The following is an 11,562-nucleotide window of genomic DNA, read 5'->3' on the forward strand; positions in this document are numbered from 1 at the left end:
CTCTTATTCACTGCAGTGCAGTGGCCCATCGAGTCTGCACCGACTCTCTGACAGAGCATCTTACCCAGGCCCTCTCCCCTGCCCTATCGCCATAACTGCATAAGTTTGCCATGGCTAATCCATCTAACCTACACATCTTGGGGCACTAAGGGCAATTTTTTTTTTACCATGGCCAATGCACCTAACCTGCTCAGCTTTGGACTGGGAGGAAACCAGAGCACCTGGAGGAAACCCATGCAGACGTGGGGAGAACGTGCAAACTCCACACAGACAATGACCCAAGGCTGGAATTGTCCCTGGTACTGAGAGGCAGCAGTGCTAACCACTGTGCCAACATTGGTCTATTAAGGCAGGAATGGATGAGTGGCTTCAGATGAATCTTGTTATGATGGGGAGTTGCTGGCGTTGAACTGGTGTGGGCACAGTAAGAAGTCTCACAACACTAGGTTAAAGTCCAACAGTTTTATTTGGAATCACAATCTTTCAGAGCATTGCTCCTTCATCAGGTGAGTGGAGAGGTGGGTTCACAAACATGGCATATATAGACAGAGACACAATTGCAAGATAATGGTTGGAATGCGAGTCTTGTAAAAACTTGGTTACCTGTAAAGATTCACATTCCAAGCATTATCTTGCAATTGTGTCTTTGTCTATATATGCCATGCCTGTGAACTTACCTCTCCACTCACCTGATGAAGGAGCAGCGCTCCGAAAGCTTGTGATTCCAAATAAACATGTTGGACTTTAACCTGGTGTTGTGAGACTTCTTACTGAATCTAGTTACACAAAGGGAAAGAAATTAGCCATGTCCACACGTTCTGAAAAACGTCTAAATATTCTCTTCTCTTTTTTGCTTGTAGGTGTGCGAGCTTTGGTCAGCATCCTGCAGAGCTGGTACACGCTCTTCACGCCAACTGAAGCAACTAGCATTGTGGCAGCCACAGTCACGTCACACAACACCATTCTTCGGCTGAACCTGGACTACACGCAGCGGGAGGAGTTGGCGAGCTGTGCACGGACCCTTGCTCTTCAGTGTGCCATGAAGGATCCCCAGAACTGTGCACTGTCTGCATTAACTCTGTGTGAAAAAGACCACATTGCCTTTGAGACGGCCTACCAAATTGTTATTGATGCAGCTTCTACGGGTATGACCTATTCCCAATTGTTTACCATAGCTCGGTATATGGAGCACAGAGGGTACCCGCTGCGGGCCTTCAAACTTGCAAGCCTCGCCATGACCCACCTCAATTTAGCCTACAACCAAGACACCCACCCTGCTATCAATGACGTTCTTTGGGCATGTGCACTGAGCCACTCCTTGGGAAAAAATGAACTAGCTGCCATTATCCCCCTGGTGGTTAAGAGTGTACAGTGTGCCACGGTGTTATCGGACATTCTGCGCAGGTGCACAATGACGGCCCCTGGACTGGCGGGAATTCCCGGTCGGCGAAATTCTGGCAAACTGATGTCGACTGACAAAGCGCCACTCCGCCAGCTGCTGGATGCCACAATTGGTGCCTACATCAACACCACCCACTCTCGTTTAACACACATCAGCCCTCGCCATTATGGGGAGTTTATTGAATTTCTTAGCAAAGCCAGAGAGACGTTTCTGATGGCACAGGATGGACATATACAATTTGCGCAGTTCATAGATAATCTAAAACAAATTTATAAGGGAAAGAAAAAGCTAATGATGCTTGTCCGAGAACGCTTTGGCTGATGCACTATTTATAAACTTATATCGGTTCCTATTTTTTTTTGTTCAACTGTGATCTTGTCTCATAGGAGTGGTACTCAGTGTCTTAGCACAACCAGTGGAGCCAGTCAGCATTTATTTGAGCATTAACCAATTTATACATTGTTCAATAATTTCAGTAGCCACAAAAAAGAATTGTTCTCGCACATAAAACTCAAGGATTACGGAAAACAAAGTTATACAAAGTTTCTTACACTTTACAAGTGTACCCATTATACCAAATTCTGTCACACAAGGCAAATACCTCTATCTCTCACTTGTTCTTTCTCTCTTTCTCTGATTATCTCTGTCTTGCTGTCTCCCATAGTCAGCTTTAATCTTCATGAGTGACTAGGTTTAAAAGCGAAAGGAAGAGTACACGTTTTTTTTAAAAAGAAATGTACAAGCAAAGCAACACTAAACCTCACGCACCACCAAAACAGTTTAGTGAGATGGCTTACTCAACATGTGACCATATGCCATGTGTTTGTGTGTGTGTGAAGGTACTTAAAAGAAGAGACCATTCTCAGGGATGCTAAAACAAAAGTAGCAAAAGCATTTATTGAAAACTGTAAATATTATATTATATGTGTCAATTATTGAAAGAATTGTAAAGTATATTAATTTATAATTAATAATCTATGTCATTAATGGGATACTTGAAATTCACTGTGGGCTGGAAATGTTTTAACAGGAGGGAGACTGCAGAGCACATTTCTCAGGTTACCCCCACCCCCACCCTCCCCTGCCCCCCTCCCCCTCCCATGCATTGTGTGTTTGTATGCGAACGAGTGACGGAGATGGCATCTCTATGCAGAGCTACTTGCATACTGTCCACTGGGTCTGAAGTAGTTCCCAAGGGTGAATTGGGGTTATTTTTTTTAAATGAGTTTTATTTTTACGAGTTGATGGTCGGATGCCGATGGGAGAAGAATTTGGGTTTGGTACTTTATGAAAGTATTAATTAACCTGCCACATGTACCTCTGTGGAGACAGTATTTTGTGGTCCGAACAACTATTTTAAAAAAGTGGAAAAAGTCGCGGATGTCTGTGAAGTGAATGAGCTGGTGGCACTCCGCTTCCTTCGTTAGATCTTGCGTGTGCAACCTTTTGTCATCAAGTAAATCATAATTCTTAATAACACCTCCACCGTGTTCTAATACCACACAGATAAATAATAATTAAAAAGAAAAGTTATTGAAAGTGTCTCAACTTACAAAGCTGTTGCCTTTCCAATGTCATTCATTCAAGAAAGAAAATGTTTTAAGTTTAAATCTTCTGTTACGTTCCTGCGTCCGATGTTTTTCTTTTTACAGATAGCTGCTTCCTGTGAACGGTTTTGGAAAAAAAAGTGTAAATCTTGTTGGTCCGGTTGCATTGCAAAAAAAAAACTTTTTTTGAATGTCTTTGTGTTAACTGTACCAGTGTCCGTTTGTCATAGTTTTAGGGGAAAATGCGCTGATAGAGAACGTTGACTAGATGTACCTACTGTTGAGATATGAAAAAAAAGTGTTTAGTAAATGTCGCCTCTCTCTGCGCTACTGAAAGCTTAATTCAGTATTTGTTACCACAAAAGTATCTACTTTCATCAACGATTCATTTTTTTTGTGTAACCTCTTGATCTGATGTTTAAAAAGACAAAAGATACAAAATTTAATACTATTTATGTAATGCTACTACCATTTTATATAACTGTGTCAAAAATTTCAGTGCTTTTTTTAATGAATAAAGTGTGGAACACAACTACAATTCTAACCTTTCTCAGTGTGTTTGTCTGGGGATTATTAAGCTGCGCAGTAATGCTTTTGATATTTTTTCCTCTGCCCCAAAGTCCAGCTGTTTTGCATGCAAAAGGTATTTCCAGGAGAGAAGACCACAAAGGGTCATCAGCGTAATACATTAACTCTGTTTCTCTCTCCACAGATGCTGCCTGAGCTGCTGAGTATTTTAAGCATTTCTTCTTTTTATTTCAGGTTTTCAGCATCCGCAACATTCTGCTCTTGTATCAAAACAGAATGTTCCAGCCAGCACACTCATGTCCAAGAGGTAACTTCATGTTGGCAGAAGATGCAGGTTCCTTATCTGGTTACCTTGCATACAAAAGAGTTCATTTAGCATGGATGTGGGGATGTATTTACACACAAGCCATGCACTCATAGTTTGAATAATTAGGTCATCTGAAACTGCAGTAGCGACAGCTTCTTTTTACATGGTGCTTTAATGTAATGAAACATTCCAGGGAGCTTCACAGGAGCATTATAAAACAAAGTACAACACAGAGCCACATAAAGAAAACAAAGTTAGATGCCAAAAGCTTAGACCTTGTGGCTCCATTGGGGTAGTTTGGCAGAGGTGGGGATCATAAAATTGGAATGCATGCCATGGACAATGCCCGATCAGCCCCATCCCTGCCATAATTTTAATGGCCACCTCAGGGCCTCCTCACAATGCCCCACTGGTCTTCAGCTCTCCGTGAAAGAGGCCCATGTTAAGTGTGCAGCTTTCATTGCTCAGGTCAAGTGATTGGGCAAGGAAGGTGCATCTACTTTACAGGCCTACTTTGCCCACTGGAGGCCCATCCTTCAAGGTCTTCTCAAACCTGCCTTTCCCCAACTCCACTCTGCCCAGTCTACCCCAGCACCCAATCTCTTGCCTGCCCAGCCAGCTAGCCTGATCCCAGCAATGCCCTTCCCCACACTTTAGCATCTTGCTCAATTCACAATCACCGCTGGGGATTGGGTGCAATGCCAAAAGTGGCCAGTGGTACTCCTGAGACTCGAGAACTGCTGGCCATTTGATTGCTTGGCAGCACTCGGTGGGGAATTCACTCAAGATGGGGACAGAAGGCTGGTCTCAAGCCAATTTAAAAGCAGTAGAGTGAGCCAGCGAAAGGGGGCTCTCATAGTAACATATAGACAAATTATTTGATAGCTACTAAAATACAGAAAACAGGAAGTGTGGGGGAGGGTGGGGGGTGCTGGCCCAATGGTATTATCACTAGATTATTAATCCAGAAACTCAGCAAATGTTCTAGGAGCCCGGGTTCAAATCCCGCCACGGCAGATGGTGGAATTTGAGTTCAATTTTTTAAAAATCTGGAATTAAGAATCTACTGGTGACCATGAAACCATTGTCCAATTTCAGAAAAACCCATCTGGTTCACTACTGTCCTTTTAGGGAAGGAAATCTGCCGTCCTTACCTGGTCTGGCCTACATGTGATTCCAGAGCCACAACAATGTGGTTGACTCTCAACGGCCCTCTGAAATGGCCTAGTACACCACTCTGTTTCAAGGGCAACTAGGAATGGGCAATAAATACTGATGTGGGGATGCTGGCGTTGGACTGGGATAAGCACAGTAAGAAGTCTCTCAACACCAGGTTAAAATCCAACAGGTTTATTTGGTGTCACAAGCTTTCAGAGCTCTGCTCCTTCATCAGGTGAGAGTGAGAGTTCTGTTCACAAACAGGGCATATAAAGACACATACTCAATTTACAAAATAATTGTTGGAATGAGAGTATAGGTTATCAAGTCTTAAAGCTACAGACAATGTGAGTGGAGAAAGGGTTAAGCACAGGTTAAAGAGATGTGTATTGTCTCCAGCCAGGACAGTTAGTGAGATTTTGCAAACCCAGGCAAGTCGTGGGGGTTACAGATAGTGTGACATGAACCCAAGATCCCAGTTGAGGCCGTCCTCATGTGCGGAACTTGGCTATCAGTTTCTGCTCAGCGATTCTGCGTTGTGTGTCGTGAAGACCGCCTTGGAGATCTCTACTGCCTCCCGAAGATACAGAAGGCCAACACACCCGGCCGTCCCATTGTATCGGGCAATGGGATCCTGTGCGAGAACCTCTCCGGCTATGTCGAGGGCATCCTGAAACCCATTGTACAAAGAACCCCCAGCTTTTGTCACGGCACTACGGACTACCTACAGAAACTCAGCACACATGGAGCTATAAAACCAGGAGCACTCCTCGTCACAATGGATGTCTCGGCACTCTACACCAGCATCCCCCACGATGATGGCGTTGCTGCAACTGCCTCAGTATCAATGCCGACAACTGCCAATCTCCAGATGCAATTTTACAACTTATCCGCTTCATCCCGGACCACAACGTCTTCACATTCAACAACCAGTTCTTCATCCAGACACATGGAACAGCCATGGGGACCAAATTCGCACCTCAATATGCCAACATCTTCATGCACAGGTATGAACAGGACCTCTTCACCGCACAGGACCTTCAACCGATGCTATACACTAGATACATCGATGACATTTTCTTCCTTTGGACTCATGGTGAACAATCACTGAAACAACTATATGATGACATCAACAAGTTCCATCCCACCATCAGACTCACCATGGACTACTCTCCGGAATCGGTTGCATTCTTGGACACAAGCATCTCCGTCAAGGACGGTTACCTCAGCACTTCACTGTACTGCAAGCCCACAGATAACCTCACAATGCTCCACTTCTCCAGCTTCCACCCTAAACACGTTAAAGAAGCCATCCCCTACAGACAAGCCCTCCGTATACACAGGATCTGCTCAGGTGAGGAGGATTGCAACAGACACCTCCAGACGCTGAAAGATGTCCTCACAAGAACAGGATATGGCGCTCGACTCATCGATCGACAGTTCCAACGTGCCACAGTGAAAAACCGCACAGATCTCCTCAGAGGACAAACACGGGAGGCGGCGGACAGAGTACCCTTCGTCGTCCAGTGCATCCCTGGAGCGGAGAAGCTACGACATCTTCTCCGGAGCCTTCAACATGTCATCGATGAAGATGAACATCTCGCCAAAGCCATCCCCACACCCCTATTTCTTGCCTTCAAACAACCGCGCAACCTCAAACAGACCATTGTCCGCAGCAAACTACCCAGCCTTCAGGAGAACAGTGACCATAGCACCACACAACCCTGCCACATCAACCTCTGAAAGACGTGCCGGATCATCGACATGGATGCCATCATCTGACGTGAGAACACCATCCACCAGGTACACGGTACATACTCTTGCAACTCAGCCAACATTGTCTACCTGATACGCTGCAGGAAAGGATATCCCGAGGCACGGTACATTGGGGAGACCATGCAGATGCTACGACGACGGATGAATGAACACCGCTCGACAATCACCAGGCAGGAGTGTTCTCTTCCTGTTGGGGAACACTTCAGCAGTCACGGGCGTTCAGCCTCTGATCTTCGGGTAAGTGTTCTCCAAGGCGACCTTCACGACACAAGACAATGCAGAATCGCTGAGCAGAAACTGATAGCCAAGTTCCGCACACATGAAGACGGCCTCAACTGGGATCTTGGGTTCATGTCACATTATCTATAACCCCCACGACTTGCCTGGGCTTGCAAAATCTCACTAACTGTCCTGGCTGGAGACAATACACATCTCTTTAACCTGTGCTTAACCCTCTCTCCACTCACATTGTCTGTCTGTACCTTTAAGACTTGATTACCTGTAAAGACTTGCATTCCAACCATTATTTTGTAAATTGAGTTTGTGTCTTTATATGCCCTGTTTGTGAACAGAACTTCCACTCACTTGATGAAGGAGCAGCACTCTGAAAGCTTGTGGCTTGTGCTACCAAATAAACCTGTTGGATAACCTGGTGTTGTGAGACTTCTTACAATAAATACTGGCCAGCCAGCGATGCCCATGTCCCACGAATGAATAAAAAGAAATTTGAAGAAAGTTCTTGGCATTGATTTCTCAGTTGATGCGGGTGCTGTAGCCATCATCTTTCTACACTTCTTTGCTCTTTCCATAAGCGTTTTTTGAAATTAACCCGGTAATTTAATTCTTTCAGCTTTTCAAGGTTCTTATTAAGTTCACGTGTGATAAATATTAACACCTGCACTCTTTTTCTGCTATGATCAGCTGGAAAACAAACCTGTAATTAACGGCACATTGTTTTCTTTTATTGACTTCCAGGAAGACAAAGATTGTTCATCCAGAATGGATTTCTTTTATCAATGGAGAAATGTTGAGGTTTTTCTCGGTGATTTAAACCTAGCTGAAGGGAATTTGAATTAGTTGGTTCCACTTGAGTGGACCCTGTTGATGAGAACCATGGAACGCCCTGCCCTCATCGTTTCTGCTCCAGATTCCATTTTTAAAAAATATTCTGAGAAAGCAGGCAAACTGTTTGTGGAGCTTCAAGGTATTTTTCATCCAGAAAGTTGGAGTCTGCCAAAACAATGAACTTTGAGCATGTTTCAAGATCTTTTTTTATTAGGATAGGGCAAATTAGCTTCATCAAAGTGACACACAGATTATGACTGTATGATGGCAGGGTCCTAAAAGTAACAGATAAACAATGGGGCAAGCATCATAATGGTATCTGGTGGCTTAAAAGGAGGCTACAGATGGGTTAGGGGAAGAGCCTGAGAAGAGAGAACACACTGGTAGTACCTGATGTTAGAATCATAGAATCATACAGCGCAGAAAAAGCCCTATTGTCCATTGAGGCCTCACCAACACATTAGAAACACCTGAACTCCCACCTAATCCCATCTGCCAGCAATTGGCCTAGAGCCCTGAATGTTATGATGTGCCAAGTGCTCATCCAGATACATTTTAAAGGATGTGAGGCAACCTGCTTCCACCCTCCCAGGCAACGCATCACCACCCTCTGGGTTATTTTTCCTCACATCTCCCAAACCTTCTGCCCCTCACCTTGAACCGACTGACCCTTCAACTAAGGGGAACAGCTGCTCCATATCCACTCTGTCCATGTCCCTCATAATCTTGTATACCTTGATCAGATCGCCCCTCAGTCTTCTCTGCTCCAACGAAAACAACCCAAGCCTACGCAACCTCACTCCATCACCCTTTGTCTCCTACAGCTGAGCCAATTTTGAATCCAAAAGGGCTAAACAAACTTTGGGTCTCATTCTCAAACTTCAGATCATGCCCTGCAATTTTCCTCATAACTACCCCTCAGACATTCTTTCCCTTGATTGCATTGTTTGCAGGCCTTCAAGGAGGCTCTAAAAATTAAGTTGGGTCTTTATAACCCAAGGTCCCCAATGGGTATGTTTTGAAAGCATTGTAACTTACTAAGGAATTGACCACTGTAATTAAATCTAACCATAAAATGGTTTTGAATCTTTTAAGCCTTTTTTTTTCAGCCATTTAAAATCTGATTACTCAAGGTAGTGGATTGATATTGATTTTAAAATGCTTATTTTTTGTGATAAACTCATTTTAGCTCTATTAATCAAACTGTACCATGTTACCATTCTTCAGACTGTCAAGGAATATTTTTGAAAGCAACATTTAAAAAAGTATGTTTAAAAATACTGCCCAATGTTGTTCGTTCATGTCAGATTTTGCATTCAGCGACAGGTAAATATTGCATATGTAGGTTAGATGGATCAGTGGAGTAAATGTATAGAGTTACGGGGATAGCACGGGTTGGTGGCCTTGGGTAAGATACTCTGTCAGAGAGTCAGTGCAGACTTGATGGGCCGAATGGCCTCCTTCAGCACTAGGGATTCCATGTGTGGGAATTCTAGGTAAAAGATGCTTTTCAAAACGGGCACATTTTGAGCTTAATTTGCATCAATGCTGTCAATTGTATACAAAATGCAAACTCTACCGTGTTGTCTCGTAAAATACTGTAAGTTATATGCAGTAAAATCCCGAGGCTAATTGTGACTGACGTTTTTTACCAAAGGTATTGTAGAATTATAGCAGCTGCTCTTAAAAAAAAAACCTGCTCTCAGCTTTCTAAAATGTGAGCTGCTCTCCTGATAAAACGTTAGTTCATTCACTATATACAGACGTGCAAGTATTCATCTATTAGCTGCATTTATCAACTCGCCCGATTCTGCTCACATTTTCTGAAACAGACCAATATTATTTGGGCTAAATTAACAATGACTTAGTTAAGCCGCTCAAGACTTTGGTTAGGGTAGATATTGAATCCAGATTAATTGGGTTGTCTGCTGATCCAGCTTTCTAACAGATGACTGAATGCCTGTCAGGTAAGAAGGCAGTACTATCTATGCCACTAGCACCAAATGCTTGATTTGTGCAGTAGGCTGACTGATTGGAGCCATTAATTATAACGTCAGAATTGGACAGCTCGATGTGGAAAATACGTGACCTGCTTCTGAAAAGTAAATGTGGGGAATATAATTGAGAATTCTGACACACAATGACCAAGAGCCAGAAAAAGCTGAATTCCATTTTCTGGCACAATTTAAATGTGGAATAAATATTCAGTTAAAGTACCAAAGTTGGCAACCCAGCACCACAATGAAAGATGCTGAACAACTTACATTTTAATATTACCCACCACTGAATCGATCTTCTGTTGGAACTCTCGCCCATGCCTTTGTCACCTCCAGACACACATGTTCCAATCCTTTCCTGGCCAGCCTCCCATCCTCCACAGCAAAACCTCAACTCATCCAAAACCTTGTTGCCCTCATCGTACCCCACACCTCGCTTCACTGATTAGTTTGCATGCATTCCACTAACATCTTTCTCTTAAAATTTTCATCCCTGTGTTTAAATCCTTCCATGAGGATTTGTCTCTCCCTTATCTTTTTAACCTCCAGTTCTACAGCCCATAGCTAAAACAGGGTGGCATGATTGTTAGCACTGCTGCCTCACAGCACCAGGGACCCGGGTTCTATTCCAGCCTCGGATCACTGTCTGGGTGGAGTTTGCACGTTCTCCCCGTGTCTGTGTGGGTTTCCTCCGGGTGCTCCGGTTTCCTCCCACACTCCAAAGATGTGCGGGTTAGATTGATTGGCCATGCTAAATTGCCCCTTAGTGTTAGGGGTTTGTATGGTAAATAAGTAGGGTTGTTGGGATAGGGCCTAGGTGGGATTGTGGTCAGTGCAGACTCGATGGGCTGAATAGCCTCCTTCTGCACTGTAGGGATTCTATGGATTTTATAACTCTTGTTCTTCTGACTCCAGCCTCTTGAACCTCCCACTCCACTCCTCCATTGGTGGTGACACCTTCAGCCTCCTTGGTCCAACTCTGTGGAATTCTTTTCCTAACCTTTTCAAATCCACTTCCTTTTCAACCTTTAAAACCCTCCTTAAAATCCAATTGTTTGAGCTTTTAGTCACCCCTCCCAATCTGTCCTGCTTGACTCTCTGTGAATCACTTCAGGTGTTTTTCTATATTGTCAGTCAATAGATCTATAAGATTATCCCTTCATTGTAGAAAAGCCAAAGTTTCTCACACCCTTCCTCACACTTCAGCCCTTTGACTCTCGGAATCAATTTTGAGACTCGTTTCTAAACTAACTCCAATTTTTTCTTTCCGTTGGATGTGGGCATTACTGGCTGGCCAGCATTTATTGCCCATCTCTACTTGGCTTGCAAGGCCATTTCAGAGGACAGTTGAGAGTCAATCACATGGCTGACTCCATGGTTCTGGAGTCACATGTAGGCCGGACCAGGTAAGAACGGCAGATATCCTTCCCAAAGGACATTAGTGAACCAGATGGGTTTTTCCGACAATCGATAATAGTTTCATGGTCATCAGTAGATTCTTAATTCCAGATATTTTTTGCTGAAATAAAATTCCACCGTCTGCTGTGGTGGGATTTGAACCTGGGCCCCAGCACGTTAGCTGAGTTTCTGGATTAATAGTCTAGTGACAATACCACAAGGCCATCGCCTCTCCTCAGGTGTCCTCCCTTTTGAATGGTCTCTTCTCCCCTCCCCCACTCCCACCTTTTGCCTCAGTTACCAGAGCTGGCACAATACTTGAGGGGTGGTCTACTAATGGGGAACAGGTGTCCTCACTCTTCTGGTGGGGACAGATGCTATTGA

General features: G+C 44.0%; 1 protein-coding gene across 3 annotated transcripts in view; it reads left to right on the plus strand.

Moving 5' to 3' along the window:
- Positions 1-3,485, plus strand: part of LOC144497425 (zinc finger SWIM domain-containing protein 5) — a 207,658-nt gene extending 204,173 nt beyond the window's left edge. For all 3 annotated transcript variants that reach the window (XM_078218685.1, XM_078218686.1, XM_078218687.1), the window contains exon 14: positions 861-3,485. In XM_078218685.1, coding sequence (XP_078074811.1) covers positions 861-1,723 — 863 coding nt within the window. In that variant the 3' untranslated portion in view covers positions 1,724-3,485. The remainder of the gene's footprint in view (positions 1-860) is intronic.
- Positions 3,486-11,562: the final 8,077 nt, after the last annotated feature.

Source organism: Mustelus asterias, chromosome 8, assembly GCF_964213995.1.
Source record: "Mustelus asterias chromosome 8, sMusAst1.hap1.1, whole genome shotgun sequence".
Taxonomy (NCBI): Eukaryota; Metazoa; Chordata; class Chondrichthyes; order Carcharhiniformes; family Triakidae; genus Mustelus; species Mustelus asterias.